At 49.6% G+C, this 17,152-nt stretch overlaps 1 protein-coding gene across 1 annotated transcript; it reads left to right on the top strand.

Annotated features, from left to right (window-relative positions):
• Positions 1–604: 604 nt before the first annotated feature.
• TNFSF15 (TNF superfamily member 15) lies at positions 605–15,985 on the top strand. Its single transcript, XM_039720156.1, has 5 exons — positions 605–656; positions 756–1,009; positions 8,514–8,565; positions 9,573–9,620; positions 15,253–15,985. The coding sequence occupies exons 2-5, from the start codon at positions 821–823 to the stop codon at positions 15,678–15,680; spliced, it is 717 nt and encodes a 238-aa protein (XP_039576090.1). The 5' UTR covers positions 605–656; positions 756–820; the 3' UTR covers positions 15,681–15,985.
• Positions 15,986–17,152: the final 1,167 nt, after the last annotated feature.

Below are 17,152 nucleotides of genomic sequence, written 5' to 3'. Positions count from 1 at the left end.
AAGTAACACTGACATCATTTTTGCCCCAAGTACAGTAAAATCACACTTGTCTTGGTTTATGATAAAAGCATCATACAGTCAACCCAGGACATTTGTCCAAGCAGCAATAACAGACCCCTGTGACAGCACAACAATCTGTTAAGATTTTCAATTAAGATGATTTGGGAGAAGGTGAGCCCCAGAGCAGACAAACATCCGATTTTGGGCCTAAGCCCCAACGGTTTGGTGCAAAAGGTGCACATTGAGCAACGGGAAGCCTCTTGTGAATTCTGCTAAAATGTGGGGATGAAGCAACACTTCAGAGAAGCGGACTCTTCTTTGGGGTCACTTGCTTCCTGCCATCTCACCTTCCCCAAAAGCCTCTTCCCCTTTCTCTGGGAAAGAAGAAACTGCCAGGCTGCCTTTCGCTCTGCCTCTCGCTCTGCCCCTGCTTCTCACTTTCACTCCCATCGGTTTCACCTTCCCCTTGCCAGGCGGAAAATCTTGCGGCGCTCCAGCCCAGCAGCACCAGCAGCGCCAGCAGCGGCGGGGCTGATCCTGGTTCCACCCACCGGGACTTTCCTGGCTTCCTCCAGCAGGGAGCGGGGGGAGAGGAGCGCTGGGAGGCAGGAGCAGCCCGGCAGCGCGGGGAGCGCGGCTCCTGCCGGGTTTCTACTGTAGGCGGTGCATTCCTCGGGAGGGAGGGAGGCACCGCGTGTGCGCCGGTGCCTTCCCACACTCGGCACAGCTCTTATTTAATGGGGGTCTCCATGCAGGGCAGGAGCCACAGGAGGTCTGGCGGTGCCCGGCTCCCTCGCAGGACGAGCCCGGCGCTGCTGCCATGGAGAGCGCGGTGGAGATGGGCGCGGAGGCTGCGGGCAGCGGGCACGGAGCCGGGATGCTGCTCCGCCAGGACCTGCGGAGGATCCGCTGCGCGCTGCTGCTCTGCCTGCTGGCCGTGCTGCTGCTGATGCTGCCCACCGCCTACCTGCTGCTGGGGAACCTGCGGGCCAACAGCTCCTGCGGCCAGGTAAGGCAGGGGCGCACCTGGGCGCCGCCCGCGCCTCCCCGCGGAGCGCTTTCCACGCTCCGCGCGAATTTCTCGCGTTCCAGGGCACGCGTGAGACTGGCTGGTGCATTCCTTCTTCCTCAGCGCAAGGATAAATCTGATTATTGCGCGGTATTTTTTTTGGGTTTTTTTTTTTCCGACTAACGGTTCCGTGCTTTGGCTGAGGTCACGAGCAGAGTAGATGGCTTTGAAACTTTCATTGCTGTGCTTCAGGGAATGCTAAAAAAAAAGAAAAAAAATCACTGATTTCTGCCAGATTTTTGGCACTATGGCTCATTTTCCTCCCTTCTTTTTGGGTGAAATCTGTGGATTCCTCTTTCAGTGTCTAATTTCAGGAGTGCATGACTTTAAAACTTTTATTGTTGTGCCGCAGGGAATGCTTAAATTCTTCCTCAGCGCAAGGATAAATCTGATTGTTGCGCGTTTTTGTTTTTTTGTTGTTTTTTTTTTTCCGACTAACGGTTCCGTGCTTTGGCTGAGGTCACGAGCAGAGTAGATGGCTTTGAAACTTTCATTGCTGTGCTTCAGGGAATGCTAAAAAAAAAGAAAAGAAATCACTGATTTCTGCCAGATTTTTGGCACTATGGCTCATTTTCCTCCCTTCTTTTTGGGTGAAATCTGTGGATTCCTCTTTCAGTGTCTAATTTCAGGAGTGCATGACTTTAAAACTTTTATTGTTGTGCCGCAGGGAATGCTTAAAAAATTCAGTGATTTCTGCCAGATTTTTGACACTATGGCTCATTTTTGTCCTTGCTTTTGGGTGAAATCTGTGGCTTCTCCTCGCAGTATCTGATTTCAGGAGTACATTAAAACTTTTATTGCTGTCCCACAGGGAATGCTTTAAAAATCACTGATTGGTGGAAATCACTGTCTGTGCACTGATTTCTGCCAGATTTTTGATGCTATGGCTCATTTTCCTCCCTTCTTTTGGATTAAATTTGCATCTTCCCCTCCCAGTGTCTGGTATCAGGAGTACATGGCTTTAAAACTTTTATTGCTGTGCCACAGGGAATGCTTTAAAAATCATTGATTTCTGCCAGATTTTTGATGCTATGGGTCATTTTCCTCCCTTCTTTTGGGTTAAATCTGCAGCTTCCCCTTGCAGTGTCTGATTTCAGGAAGATCTGCTGATGTCAGTGGGTCAGTCACCCATCACTGGGCTGACAGCTACGGCTCTGGTGAATAATTAATTATTATTAATGCGAACTTCTGCAGAGATCTGATTTGAGACAGTTTAGGGAGTCTGACCCTAAACTCTGCATCCTGTTTTTAACTCTCCATTAAAACTTTCTCTCAGTCCAAGGCTCTTCTCAGCTCTTCTCCTTTGCCAGATTTTGCTGCCAGCCATACAAATTCTGCTCTGCTGCTCCATCCCTCCTGCCAGTGCCAGCTCCCACGGGAGGCTCTGAGCCCAGCAGGAATTGAGCTTTGAATTTTAGCTTCAGGTCCGAAATTCCCCAGTTAATCAGCAGGGAGCCAGACAGGGGGGTTGGTGTTGAAGGCAGGTTTGTCACCTGGCTCGCGTTTAGCCCGGGGATGTTCAGGGAGGGCAGAGCCGCGGCCGCGCCTCCGCTGGCCCCGCTGTGACCCCGAGGCTGCTCTGCCCCAGTGATGCCGAGCTCAGCGTGCAGCATCCTCCGCCTCACCTGCTTCTAACCTGGTGCGGCCCCTCGGGCTGTTAAATCTGGCAATTCCTTGAGTGTGTGAGCTGTGATGCTGCTCTGACCTTGTCACTGCCCTCGGTTCCAGCTGGAGAAACCCAGGCTGCCCTAGCTGCCAGAGCACAGCTTTCTTCAGTGGCTGGGCACGATCTGAGAGCATTTGGGGTCCTTCAGTTGTGGAAATGTGGAATTACAGCAGAGCAGAGGCTGAACGTGGAGGAGCTTGAAAAGCTGGGGGCCACTCAAAGTTGGGATGGTAAAATTCACAAGGTGCTTTGGGCACTTCTGCTGCTGCTCTGGGTTTGTTTGTGTCCCACGAGAGCAGAACAGTCCAGTCTTGAAACAATCTTGGAGCAGAAGAATGATCAAATGTTAACTTGTTTAATCAATCCAGTGTGTTCCTGGACCCTATTGGCAGAGTTAGCAGAGAAAAGTTTTTTTATGAGTGGGTTTGGTTTCTTAAGAGGAAAAGCACAACGTAAATGGTTGGAATTTCAAGGCTGGTGTGCATTCCCATGCACCTGCTCCTAATTAGCAACACGTAATGTTTCCACACTGATGGTACGAGGTGATCAGAGGAGTTACAACCTCTGCACTCAGAGGAGTTACAACCTCTGCGAGTCCCAGGGAGGAAGAAGAAAGTCATCAGGGCTGGCAGGGTGCCCAGTGTGCTGCGGGAGGAGCTGCACCTCAGCTGGGCCCTGCCTGATTTTCATTCATTTTTCTGCTCTCTGTGCTCACCATTCACTCTGATGCTCTCTGTGCTCATTATTCACTCTCTTTATTCACTCTGCTGCTCCCTGTGCCCATCGGTGTGGTCCAGCAGGACAGCACAGAGGGGTGGATGTCTCTGCCTGTGTGGCTGCCTCTGAATGCCCCAAGGAGCCATATCCCCCAGGAGCCTGCAGGTTCAGAGAGGTTCAGTCCCTGGGAATATTTCTAGGCATAAAAGTTCTCAGGAAAATGTCTTTTTGTATTTCTTTCTGCGTTCAAAGTTTGCTGAGTGGCTCTGTCCTCATGTGCCCCACTCACAGCTCGGATCAGGACTTTTGGGACCAGCCAGGTGTGGCAGAGCTCACTGGGGCACTGGTTTAGGGGTGTGGGTGCCCTGGGGATGAGTGGGCAGCCCCGAGCTTGCCCCAGATGAGTATTGGCCTCCTGACCCTTGCAGCCCACGGGAGGAGCCCTCTGGTTGCTCCACAGAGCTCTGCCCACACATTCGAGTGAATTGTCACCTTCGAGTGCTCCAGGGACAGTCCTGGGGGGAGGGAGGGACTCGGCAGGCGAGGAGCAGATGGAGTAAATTCCTGAGTCCTTCCTGGAGCAAGGAGGAGAAGGGAAGCCTGGGCAGGTTTGTGCAACAGGGGAGTGTCCCTGGGCACACTGCCCACAGGGCGAGGCGCGTTGGTCATCCCTGCCTCACCTGGGTGCACGTGGTGTCACCTGGTGCCTCTGGAGGGATGCAAACTCATCTCTTTCACTGGAAATGTCCCTTTCAGGAAAAAGCAGGGCAAGTTATGTCATTACCGTGACATGTGTGGGCTACCAGTGTTCTCTGTGTGTCACGGTGCGATGCATCTTGGATGAATAGTTCCAGTTTGGTGATGGTTTTCCTTGGACACCTTCCAGGCTCCCTCCATGCTCCTTGAGGACAGAGAAACCACTTTCTTTTGTGCTTCAGTCCAGAGGGAGAAGAGGAAAAAGGGTTTTTCAAGCCAGAACACGTGGCTTGTGTTACTAGCAGGAAATCTATATTAAGGCCACAGTGGTGATGCCCTGATGGAGGAAGGGCAATCCTTCCTCAAAGGGAAACCACATTTCAGCCTGAGTTCCCAAAACTATCGATGGAATGGCACAGGAGAGCAGCTCTGGCTGCCTCAGCATCCCATTCAGCAGAACATCAAGTCCTGTGGCCTGCAGAAGTTGGTATTTGGGTTTATTTTTCATGGCATCCTTGGCACGTCAGGGCCCCAAGCAGCATAAATAGGAATTCCAAACCCTGTGCCAAGGGTTGGACATGCAGCTGTGTGCCAGGTCTGTGCCATGTCAGCTGGCAGTGGAGAAGGGACCTGCTGCAGAGCAGGAGGAACTGGAAAATCCCAGAGGCTCCACCTGGATCCTGCTGGAAAGCTGGCAACAAACCCCAGGAGAGATCTGCCCTCATGGCCTGCCCACAAAGGGAGGAGAACCTCAAAAGGCTTCCTGATCTTTGGGGAAGGAGAAATGCCTGGGGAGGAGCAAGCACACCTGGATGGGCCCAGGTGCTGGGATTCCCCTTCCAAAGCCAGCACCAGTTAAATCCCTGCCTGGCCACTGCTGCTGGATGCAGATGTTCCTTGTGGGCACGTGCCTTGGGTACATCCTTCCACTGGGCAGCAAAATGTTCTGATTGAAGGCAGTTTTTACTGGCACAGACCAGTTCCTGCCAAAAATTCACAGTCCAGGCCATGCAGCATCTCTGGAGTTAGAAAAAAAAAATTTTTATGTACTGCACATCACCTGCAGAGACCCTCCCTGTGAAACAGGGCTGGAGATGGAGTGGATGGAGGAGCTGGGGGTATTCATTCTGCTCATCAGCCCCTCTGCCTGCAGAGCCAGCTCTCTTGCCATGCCATTGGAGATCAGCCCTTCTTTTCCCTGTGAAACAGGGCTGGAGATGGAGTGGATGGAGGAGCTGGGGGTATTCATTCTGCTCATCAGCCCTCTCTTGCCATGCCATTGGATATCAGCCCTTCCTTCTGGGTTTAGCAATACCTGGATACAAATGCACTGGGGCTCTTTGGACCTTTGTGGCACCAGAACTGTTCTGCACCCAGCAATCCCCAGGGCCATTAGAGCTGCCTGTCCAAATATCTGTGAGTCAGCTCAAGGAGGGGTTTTCAACATCACTCAGTGGTTGGGCTCTCCACAGTAACCAAAGGGAAAATTGAAGCTGTGAACTTTTCAGAACCACAGCTGAGCAAGAAAGGGAAAAGAGAGGAAAGCACTGATTGTGTGAATGTTCTCTCCATTGTCTCCTGCTGCTCAGCTCTCCCTCCCCACCAATGCACAACAGCTGTGCCTATTCAGGACAAGTATTTCTGACACCTGGTCATTATGCAGCACTGTTTGCTGCTAAAACATCTCCTGTAGATTTGTATTTATATTTACACCTTTATGAGATAGCACAATTAGGAAAAAACAGAACAGCCATACCTTTGCCAAGCAACAGAATAATTTCACACCTTGTTCTATCCCCCTGCTCTATCTGCTCTGTCCCTCAATGCAGCTCCTGCACCTGGAGTTTCCAGCTGGATTTCTTAGGAAACAAGTAAATTTAGGTTTAAACAAAACCTTTTTGTTATCTTTTGTAAAGAAGCAGAATTCTTCTTGCTCTCTTTCCCATTTTCCTACCACCTCTGTTTGGATTGCAACATCCAAGTTTATACAAGGAACTTCAGCAGAAGTTAAGCTTCAAGTATGTAAACAGTTCCACAGAAGTTACATTATTAAGTATAGGTTTGGGATTGATTTTTTCCCTGGCTGCAGAATCCTTAGAGAGTGGGATCACTAATGAGAATTACTCACTTGGGCAATAGGTAGGAAATGCCACACAAGGAATGTGTAAATATACCCTTAGGTGAATACACCTGGCTCAAAGCCAGGGGAGAATGAGGGAAAAATCCTTAATTCTGACCTTGTGCTTCCCACCAGGGCAGGGACAAAGTCACAGGCTGTGACTGAGTCACATCAGCAGGGCTCTCATGGTTAGTCACCATAGAAAGCAGGACTTTGAAACTCCTCACACATAATGAAAGGCTCAGAAATCTGGACAGCACTGCACCAATTTTCCCTCAGCCCCACACTGGAAGTTCACAGCAGTCTCTGCCTGGAGGCTGCTGGGGCTGGGGTTAGGCCACACATTTGTGTACAGGTGGGCAAGGGAATACAAAAAAAAAACCAAAGGAGAATTTTCCCTACTGTTTCCTTCTCCATTTTTCCCACCACGCTGGAGCAGCTATTTCAGAAATGACTGTTTGCTGCAGGAGCACACGGATGTTTACTTCCAGTAAAACATTAAACTATCTTAGGCTTTCCTGGAGCAGCCAGCAGCCCCCAACCCCAGGCAGGCTGCTGTCCTTCCACAAACATTCCCCTTCCCCAGCCAATATGAATTCTCTATTTTCTCCTTCTCCTGCAGTGTTTGAAGCTGTGTGAGACACAGCCAGCAGGAACCAGCTTCAGCATCTAGATATTAATATTGTTTCAGTTTTTATCGGGCAAAGTGCCTCCAATACTTTGGTACCAGCTGACCAGGGGTGGTTTATTCAGTTTATTCAGTGTATTTTTGGTGTCTGCCCATAAAACACACTGTGCCAGCCCTGTGTGTTCCTGAAAGATGTTCTGGGATGGGGGTTCCTGACAGCTCTGAGAGTCAGCCCTGAGGGTCAATCCTGAAGTTTAGTCCTGAGGGTCAATCCTATGGGTCAGTCCCAAGGGTCAGCACAACCCAGGCTGTTCCAAGGGCTGCTCCTCACAGCCCTCGAGGCCAGATGTGAGGCAGCATCCCCAGCATCCCAAAGCATCCCGCAACCTCCCCCACCATCCCACAGCATCCCCATCATTTCCCTGCACGCCCCTCCATCCCCCTCCATCCCCCTCCATCCCCACCATCCCCAGAATCCCCCAGCACTCCCAGCATCCAACCAGCATAGTCCTGAGGGTCAATCCTATGGGTCAGTCCCAAGGGTCAGCACAACCCAGGCTGTTCCAAGGGCTGCTCCTCACAGCCCTGCAAGGCCAGATGTGAGGCAGCATCCCAAAGCATCCCGCAACCTCTCCCACCATCCCCCAGCATCCCCATCATTCCCCTGCATCCCCCTCCACCAGGACAAAAGGCAGGTGGGGCTGATCCATCTCAGTGTTGTTGGAACCGCATCTCCCAGCACCCCACATCATCCCCCAGCATCCCCCAACACCCCAGCACCCCCAGCATCCCGCAGCATCCCCCCTGCTCCCCGCGGAGCTGCCCCAGCGCTGGGCGCGCAGCCCCGGCCGTGCCGTGCCCGGGGGGCTCGGGGGGCACAGCAGGTGACTCAGGACACCGAGTGTGTGACAGGCACAGCGCCGAGGGACTGCTGAGCTGGGCGGCACAGGGCAGGGCCACGTCCTGCCGAGGGCAAAGGGAGTGTCCGGCTGCAGGAGAGAATTGCAGAGCAGGGGATGGATGAGCTTTCCCCAGTGCGGGCTCCCAGCAGCAGACCTCACCCTGCAGCTGCCCCCTCGGGTCTGCTCGGCTCCTGCCTCACAGGAGGTCACCCAAAATTCCAGCCAGACCTAAGGAACAGGCTTAGTCTGGCTGCAGGACAAAAGGCAGGTGGGGCTGATCCATCTCAGTGTTGTTGGAACCTTTGCTCCTGTGGAGGCTCAGGCCTGGCTGCCTTGAGGGGATTCTCTCACTTTGCTCTGCTTGCTGTGCCTGGGCTGAGGGCAGGAGAGGCTGCAAGCAGCAGAGTTGCTCCAGCAGGGCTGGGCACTCACCACCCATGGCTGGGTCACACTGGCCACTCTGCTGCTCTCCCAGCCATGCCAAGGCTTGTGCAGCTCAGAATCCAACAAACCTCCCCCAGGTCCTGGAACCCTTCAGAGATGAAGGCTGTTCTAAACCAACAGCAGAAATGTCCTGCAGTGAACAAAGACTTGTCAGGGCTCACCTCTTAGCCAAAATGCTCCATCTGAATTCACTGATGTTACTGCAGCTGTTCCATGTCTGGGATAATTCACACAAAACCCTCGGAGCTGACTGCTGTCCCTGTCCCCTGCAGGTCACAGAGGAGGGGGGCTCTCACTTTCTGAAGCAACGAGCAGTGGCTGCTGGTGAGTTTGCCTCCCTTTCCCCTTTCCCTCTGATGTTGCAATCCCAGCACACCTCTGCCCTCAGCTCCCCAATCCCTGCCCAGACAAGCCAGCCAGGGCACACTGGGGGAGAGGATGCAGGGAGATAACAGTGGGCAGAGTGAAATGGGAGCATTTCTAACCCTGGGCTGGCAAAGCTGGGCAGGCACAGGCTTCCCCACAGCAGGGTCAGTGGGTCTCCCTGAACAAGCAGGGATTTAGGAGCCTGTGCTCCTCACCCTTTCCCTCTGTTTGCCTCCAGCAGTTCAGGACACAGCCACAATGTGCCCTGCTGGTGAGTTTGCCTCCCTTTCCCCTTTCCCTCTGATGTTGCAATCCCAGCACACCTCTGCCCTCAGCACCCCAATCCCTGCCCAGACAAGCCAGCCAGGGCACACTGGGGGAGAGGATGCAGGGAGATAACAGTGGGCAGAGTGAAATGGGAGCATTTCTAACCCTGGGCTGGCAAAGCTGGGCAGGCACAGGCTTCCCCACAGCTCTGCAGGGTCACTGGGAATCCCTGAACAAGCAGGGATTTAGGAGCCTGTGCTCCTCACCCTTTCCCTCTGTTTGCCTCCAGCAGTTCAGGACGCAGCCACAATGTGCCCTGCTGGTGCCCTGCTGACAAACTCTCCTGTCTGCATTTGTCATCTCAGGGCTGTCAGTAAGAGATCACAGCAAATCAGCCCCGACTCAGCCCTCTGCAGAAAGAGCCTGCACATTTCCTCATGGGCATCAGTCACCACTCATATTTTGCTGGCAGTGCCCAGGCTCCCCAGGGAATGGGCACGGCCCCGAGGCTGCCAGAGCTCCAGGAGCCTTTGGCCAGCGCTGCCAGGGATGCCCAGGGTGGGGTTGCTGGGGGGTCTGGGCAGGGACAGGGGCAGGATTGATGATCCTTGGGGTCCCTTCCAGCTCAGGATATTCTGTAATTTTATTATTGAACAGCAGCAAACATCCTCACACTGTTTTTTTCCCTTTTCTCTCAGTTACAGACACACTTTCCAGTGCAGAGAAGCCACGAGCTCACCTGACAGGTAATTCTTGTTCACAACTAAAGCCTTTTTACAGCCAATGTTGTCGTTCAGTAACCTTGGTCTGTGTGGATCTGGTAGGAGCAGGTGTTGCAGGAAACATGGGGAGCAGAATAATCAGCTTTGCCTTGTTGAGCAGGCCAGGCTGAGTGCTGTGTGTCTGCAGGAAAGGAGGGACAGCTGACAGAAATGTCACTTTTCTGAGATGTTTCTTTCATTTAATGACCAGCTTTTGTAACTGAACTGAAACAGTCACCTAATGTCTCAGTGATCTGCTGAATCCTCCAGAAAAGGCAGGGAAGGAGCTCACGTGAGCCCTCGCGGATCAGTGAATTGGCAAGAATTACAAGTTTTGGAGCAAAATCAGGTCAAATCAGGCTAGTTTTATTTATTCCCATAAATTCTCCACCCTGTTTTCACTGAGATAACCTCTGACATATTTCAGAGCAAGCAGGGAAAGGGTAATGCCAAGCTGAACCCTCCAAGCTTTTTTGTTGTGGTAGGAAGGTGCCATCACAAAGTCCTGTCACAGGGTGGGCTTCCAGGCCTTTCTAAAGACTTATGCCTTTCCAAGAGGTTTCCATGCCTTAAGGGTAATGCCAAGCTGAGCCCTCCAAGCTTTTTTGTTGTGGTAGGAAGGTGCCATCACAAAGTCCTGTCACAGGGTGGGCTGCCAGGCCTTTCCAAAGAGCTTCCAGGCCTTTCTAAAGACTTATCATGACTTTCCAAGAGGTTTCCATGCCTCTTCAGAGTTATCATGCCTTTCCAAGGGTCTTCTATGCTTTTCCAAAGAATTATCATGCCTTTCCAAGAAGCTTCCATGCCTTCCATGGAAAGGGAGTTACCATCTCTTTCCAAGAAGCTTCCATGCCTTTTCAAAGGGTTATCATGCCTTTCCAAGAGGTTTCCATGCCTTTCCAAAGAGTTACCACGCCTTTCCAAGAGGTTTCCATGCCTTTCCAGAGTTACCATGCCTTTCCAAGGGTCTTCCATGCCTTTCCAAGGGGCTGCCAGCATCTCCAAGGTCCCCATGTCACCACCTCAGCCATGAAGCTGCCTCCACACCAAGGACCTTGCCTGAGACATCCCCCACCCTCACCAGCTCCACCCCCGTGAAAAATTTAGGTATTCCCAGAGAAAAGTTCCTGCTTGGCCCCGGTGTGGATGGAGTGAGTGCCAGAGGGTTTTCCAGCTGGCCTGAGGCCATTTATCCCTCTCCAAAGTACAGCTCACTGCAGAGGCTTCCCCAGCAGCCCAGTGCTGCCCCGGGGTGCACTTTGTAACCTGAGAAGTGCAGGAAGTGCTGGGATGCTTCTCTCAAACTCTGCTCCTGGAGAGATCCAAATCCACCCCCAGGGCTCAGTCACTCTGCAGCTCAGGGCTGATGCATTTCCCAGCAGAGTTTCCTTTCCTTGAACCACCAGCTCCTTCCTGATGCCCATCCTTGGTGCCTTTCCGTCTGGCACGGGGGTTTCTGGAGCTCCCAACCTGGCCTTGGGCACAGTCACAGCTTTGTTCAGGTGCCAGTTTTAAGGAGCAAGAGGATCATGTCTGCTATTGTAAGGTTTTGGTTTTTTAAATCCCCCGTGGCAGAGAGGCTCCAGTGACTCAGAGGAGCAGCCAAAGCTCTGCTCTGCTGTTGGGAACTTCCCTGGGTTGCACAAAAGCCCAGCTGCCACAGGGAAACACCCAGCAGTTTTCTCCAAATCTCTTCAGCCCCCATATTTACAGAAATTCCTTTGCCATCATTCCCAGGCAGCCTCCCTGGGACTGTGTCCATCCTCTCTGGCATTCCACTGAGGGCCAGTCACTGCTGGCCATAGAGAGGTGCAAGAAAAAGGGAAACTTAAGGGAATTTTCTCTCTCCTTTCTGTGCTGTGCTATGTAGTCATCAAGGAACCAATAATCTATGGATTATCTCTGACATTTTTTAAGCCTGAACACATTCCTGGTGCTTCTCCCTGTGGCAATAACTTTCCCAGCTTAACAGCACTTTGCAGGCAGAAAATATTTCCTGTTATTTTCAACTCTGTGCATAATAATTTCTGGGGCTCCACCCTGTTTTTCCTCTTCTAAGAAACCATGACTTGTGCATAGAAAGTGTAAAAGGAATAATTATTCCCTGATCTTTGTTACATTCCCCCACCTCAGGTGCCTTATTCAATGTGAAGGTGGCAGACTACAAATCCTAAATTGCAGGAAATCTCTTCCACACCTTTTTTCTGTCTTTTTCTAGTTTTAAACACATCTATTGTGAAGGTGAGAACAGAGGAGTAAGAGGAATGAGAACTAGATGGAGTTCTTTGGGAATGCACTCATTAATTGGCAGTAGCAGAACAGCTCCATGTTTGGTGTCTGTTCCTTTATGATAAACCTTCCAGCTGCTCTTGGCCTTTTTAACTCACACTGAGAATTTTTCTTCACCCAGGCTGGAATCGAGATCTCCCCTCCCTGATGACTTTACCTACTGAGATGTGCCAAAACCCAGCTCAGAGCTCCCTCCAAACCCACTTCCCCCTGTGCATTAATGTTTATTTGGGGCTTCTCCTTGCCTTGCCATCATCCCCTCCCCTCTCACTAGGTTGGATTTGGGGTCAGGATCCAGGGCAGTGCCTGTTCCTTTTTGTCACCAGCCTGTGGCACAGGGCATGACCAAAGCTGCAGGACCTGGCTCCTGCTCCTTGTGCTGCAGTGGTCCCAAAGCCACCTCTAAATGTGGCCAGAGCCTCATTTCTGCTTCCAAATTCCCTTTATTAAATGCTCAGGGCATGAACTGGAGCACCAGAGGACACAGAGGATACAGGACCTTGCACCACAAGGGCTTCACCACAGGCTGAGACTCAGAGTTCAGGATGAGGCTCTCTCATGGGTGCTGAGAACTGCAGAAACCCCACAACTTCAGCACAAAACAGATCCCAAATCTGTCAGGCAACAGGGGTTCTCCAGCAAGGGACTGAACCAAAAGGGATTTGGGGACAGGAGAATTAAGGGATGCCAGAAGTTTATAGTGTGTGAGAAAACAGAAAGAACTGTGGTAATGAATCTCTTATTAAAACAGATTTTAATTCCTTTAAGAATGAGCATCATAGGTATATTTGCAGGAAGTAGAGCTCCAGAATTTAGGAAATAAATAAATGAATGACAAGTACAAAGTACAGCTGCTGCTAGAAAAGGAGCTGTGCTGTATTAAAAAGCACTTGAACATTCATTTTATTCTCCTCTTACTGAAAGCATGGGAAAAAGTAATTAACTTGAAAATAGAGAGCATCAATAGAGGGACATTCATCCTAAAAGGAAGGTTAAAGTTGTGAAACCTGACTAATTCTAGAAGTTAGGAAGTCATGTAGTTCATTTGAGATCTTATCATATTCTATAACTAATAAAATCTATTTTATAACTAATATAAAAATTCATTGTGGAATTCAGTGTCATTTACATTTTAAATGCATCATTCTGCAAGAAAAGAATATTTCACAGGCAGCTTCTCTTAAAATTCCCCCCAAAATTCCAGAGATGGAATAGAGCCCAAGACATTTTCTGGAACTATTCTGATCTTTCCTCACCCTTCCCACCTCAAACAAGATTTCCTCTGCTCTGAGATGAATTGCTCTGAGCTCTTGCAAAGCTTAGAGTGATCCAAAGCTAGCTGAGCTTTTCCCAGCATTCAGACAGTCCCTGAACTGAGAGGTGGATGCAGATGAAGGCAGACCAGGAGCACTTTCACTTGTTTTATTCCCCTCTCTGTGTCAAAGCTCCATTGTCTCTAACCTTTATAATATTTCTATAATTTAGCTTTCCTTGCTGCCACAATCCCTGTCTGTCTTCCCCTTCCCTGAAATACTTTCCCCATCCACTTTGCCTCCTGAGAAAAGATCAGAAGGATTTGATACTTCAGAAGCACTAAAAAAAAGGCCATTATTTTGTTGTGCTACTCAGAGAATATAAAAGGAATTGCACTCCTAACAGCTTCCTGTCTCCTCATGGATTATTTATTGTTGGGAAAGAGGGAAACAGATGCCACTGGGACATGACCACATTCCTTTTTTTGAGTCTGATTTCACCCAGGATGGACCTAATGGTTATTGCCAAGGGAATTCCAAAGCCCTCCCTCACCTGCATTCCATTTGCCACCCTTCCCATGCACACACGCCCTTCCCCAAATACTGAATAAAAATCAACTTTAAACATGAACACAAGCTTATTAAAGAGGTCTCAGTTCCTGGAACTCTGTTCCCTCAATCTTTTCTAAGCATTCATCATTCATTTTCCAGGTTCATTTTAATACCTGAGATAATCTTCATGGGTTTTATCCTTTTCTTCCCACTGCTGCTGCTTTAGCACAACAATTCTATGTGGCAGTCAGTAAAGAGCAAAGACAACTCTTGCTTCCCTGCAGAAAAGCATGCAAGGGCTGAGGTTTATTGTCCTCTCTGTTGTGTGTGAGAAATCAGAGAGGTGATGGCAAAAGGGCAGCAATTCCCTAATTTTTCCCTTGCAGGCTAGGAAGCATCCTCAGCTTGGATAAGGCTGACACTGGGGTCAGGACTGGAACTCTGCTTGTAATCAGCTTACCACAAGATTAGGGGAAAAAAAGTCTGGAGGAATGTTGAGGCTGACTCCAAGTGTAGTATTTTGTTCCAGAAAAGCATTAAAGAAAGAAAAAAGGGGAAGAGAGGGATAAAAATGGTTTAAAATATAATGTGTTGCTTTGGAATTGGAGCTCTTGAAGCACAGTGGGGTCTTTGGGGTTTTTGCTAAAATCCAGTGACCTTGGTAGACCAACAGAAATTCTACAAAAGATGTCCTTGAGAGCACTCAGGAGGAGAAGGGCTGAGGAGCCCAGCCCCCTGAAGAAGAGGCAGGAAGAGAAGTCCAAGTGTCTCAGTGCTTGCTGACACATCCTGGTGACCAGTGTGGACATTCTGCAAGCTCAGCAGTGTCTTTCTAAGAAACAGAATTGCAATCCACCCCTTCTGAAGGAAAAAATAGTTTAGAATTTTCCTCTTCCTGTCCCCAACCCTTAGGTACAAGCATGGTACAACTGTCCCAGTGCTGGTGTCACCTGAGGACAAGGTTTTCACTCTGGAAATGGGTGAGATGGGAAGGTAATGCCATCTCCATTGCTTCCAGTGCCAGCAGACTAAGCCTTGAGGATGGACAGCTCATCCTTTGGGGTCTGACCCACCAAGTACAGCTTACACTGCCAGGATCTTCCTAGAGCACCCTTGGCTTTCAGCCTGGCAGCTCAGACCTGCACACCCTGTGGGCACCCTGGAGAATACCACTGGACAGTTGTCCTGTGTGGGAAATGGACTCGTAGACAGTTTTTAGGGTTTCTTTCTATCAAACCCTAAGAACTCTCTACAAATCCATTTCCCACAGTCCTGCAGCCCATTCAGCTCAGTTATCAAGCTGTGAAATAACATTTCTGCCCCAGCTTTTTGCTCACAAATCCATTTCCCACAGTCCTGCAGCCCATTCATCTCAGTTATCAAGCCATGAAATAATAACATTTGTGTCCCAGCTTTTTGCTTAAACCGTTTAAATCCCTCCCTGTCCAGAGCAGAGATTCCATGTTCCCTCCACACCGTGACAACCTCACCCACGCCCCTCTCCCTCTCTCTCCCTGCTGCAGTGAAGAAGCAGGACCTGGCCAGCGCCGTGGGGAGCCACCTGCCCATCCTGCAGTGGGAAGACAAGCGAGGCCTGGCCTTCACCAAGAACAACCTGAGCTACTCCAGCAACGCCCTGGTGATTCCCGTGTCCGGGGACTACTACGTGTACGCTCAGGTCACCTTCCGCGGGCCCGTGGAGAGCAGCCACAAGGCCAACTCTGTCACTGAGGTCATCACCAAGGTCACTGACAGCTACCCCGAGCCCACCCAGCTGCTGACGGGCACCAAGACCCTCAGTGAGAACGGCAATGGTTGGTTCCAGCCCATCTACCTGGGCGCTGTTGTCTCCTTGGAGGTGGGAGACAAGCTGATGGTCAACGTGAGTGACATCAAGCTGGTGGATTACACCAAGGAGCACAAAACTTTCTTTGGGGCCTTCCTGCTGTAGGGCTCTGGCCTATGGCAGCTGGTGGGGGATCCCTCCAGGGTCATCGGGGGGATCTTGTTGGATTTTGGCTTTGTGGGCGCGTCTTGGGGTGAGATGTCTGCTGTTTGCCTCTTCCTCCTCCTCCTCCTTCTTCTTCTTCTTATTCCTCTGTGCCATCACTCCCCTGCAGCTCACTAGAGCCTTAATTTAATGGGTAGGGAAAGGTGAAGCTGCAGGTTGGAGTGAAATAACCCCCCCAAAAAAACACAAGAAAAAACCAACCAAAAACTAACTAAAAAAAAAACCCAAAAACAAAAAACCACGCAAACCCCAAAACAACATAAAACAACCCCCCCAAAAAAACACAAGAAAAAACCAACCAAAAACTAACTAAAAAAAAAAAAACCCACGCAAACCCCAAAACAACATAAGAACCACCAAAACAACAAAGCAAAGAAAAAACCAAAAACAACACTCAAAAAACCCCAAAACAACAAAACAAACCAAAAAAACCACCAAAACAACATTAAAAAAACCCACAAAACAAACAAAGAAAAGCCAAACCAGAAAAATGAAAGTCATATTGGAGGGGGGGGAAAATGTATTTTTGAAAGCAAAAGTTGAAAGTTCTTCAAAACTTTGTAAGCTAGGGAGGAACATTTGATACCTGTGAGTAGAAAGTTTCCTCTTGAATATTGAGCTAGGTTATGTTCCTAATTCCACCTTCAATGTACAATTTCCTCAACTCCAAAACAAAAAAAAAGGGGTTTTGAGCTTTCTCCAGCACTTCCAGTATAGTTTTGCATGACCCTTCTTCAGATTCTCCTTTCCAAAAGGTAATTACTTCTCATAATTTCCTTATGAATACATTTACTCAGTACTTTGCACTAACATAAAGCTCAGGTTAATTATTAACTGCTTAATTAATCCCTTCCAACTTCCCTGTAAAGTAGATTAAAATTATATCTTGTACTTTGCAGCAGCTACTTGAGATTTTTGGTTTTTCCAAAAAATTGTTTACAGTTCTCTAAGTCCATATACAGCCTCAAAATATTATTTTGGAAAAGATCTAGGGAACACACAAAATGCTTTCTGTTTCAGCATGAAAGTAGAATGCCCCCTCCAGGTCCTAACTTTAGGATAACAGGAAAATAAAAAGAAAAAAAAAAAGAAAAAAAAAGACAAAACAAGGTAGAGAGAGACACAGAGCAAAACTTTGGACACTTTTAAATCAGCCACCAAAATTTTGGGAGAAAACCTCTGCAATGTTTTGCTTTCCATTATACTTAATGCAAGGCAAATGCAACTGAAGAAATCACTGCTTGGGCTCCAGCCACAGCTGATGGTGGCCCCTGGCCCCAAGGGACTCCCAGCCTTGCCCTGGGTGAAGGTTGGCCACCAGTTGTCCCCACATGAGGTGAAAAGATCCAAAAAAGGCACGACGCTGATGGAGATCAGGGCTGTTTAACTTCCCACCTTGCACTTACTCATTT

This window comes from Passer montanus, unplaced genomic scaffold, assembly GCF_014805655.1.
Source record: "Passer montanus isolate IOZ18808 unplaced genomic scaffold, ASM1480565v1 scaffold43, whole genome shotgun sequence".
NCBI lineage: Eukaryota > Metazoa > Chordata > Aves > Passeriformes > Passeridae > Passer > Passer montanus.
The sequence above is the reverse complement of the archived record's forward strand: the minus strand, read 5'-3'. Positions and strand labels throughout refer to the sequence as shown.

Coding starts and splice junctions, on each gene's coding strand:
- TNFSF15 (XM_039720156.1), top strand. CDS start 821: ATGGAGAGCGCGGTGGAGATGGGCGCGGAGGCTGCGGGCAGCGGGCAC. Junction 1,010..8,513: donor CCAACAGCTCCTGCGGCCAG/GTAAGGCAGGGG, acceptor TGTCCCCTGCAG/GTCACAGAGGAGGGGGGCTC. Junction 9,621..15,252: donor GCCACGAGCTCACCTGACAG/GTAATTCTTGTT, acceptor TCCCTGCTGCAG/TGAAGAAGCAGGACCTGGCC.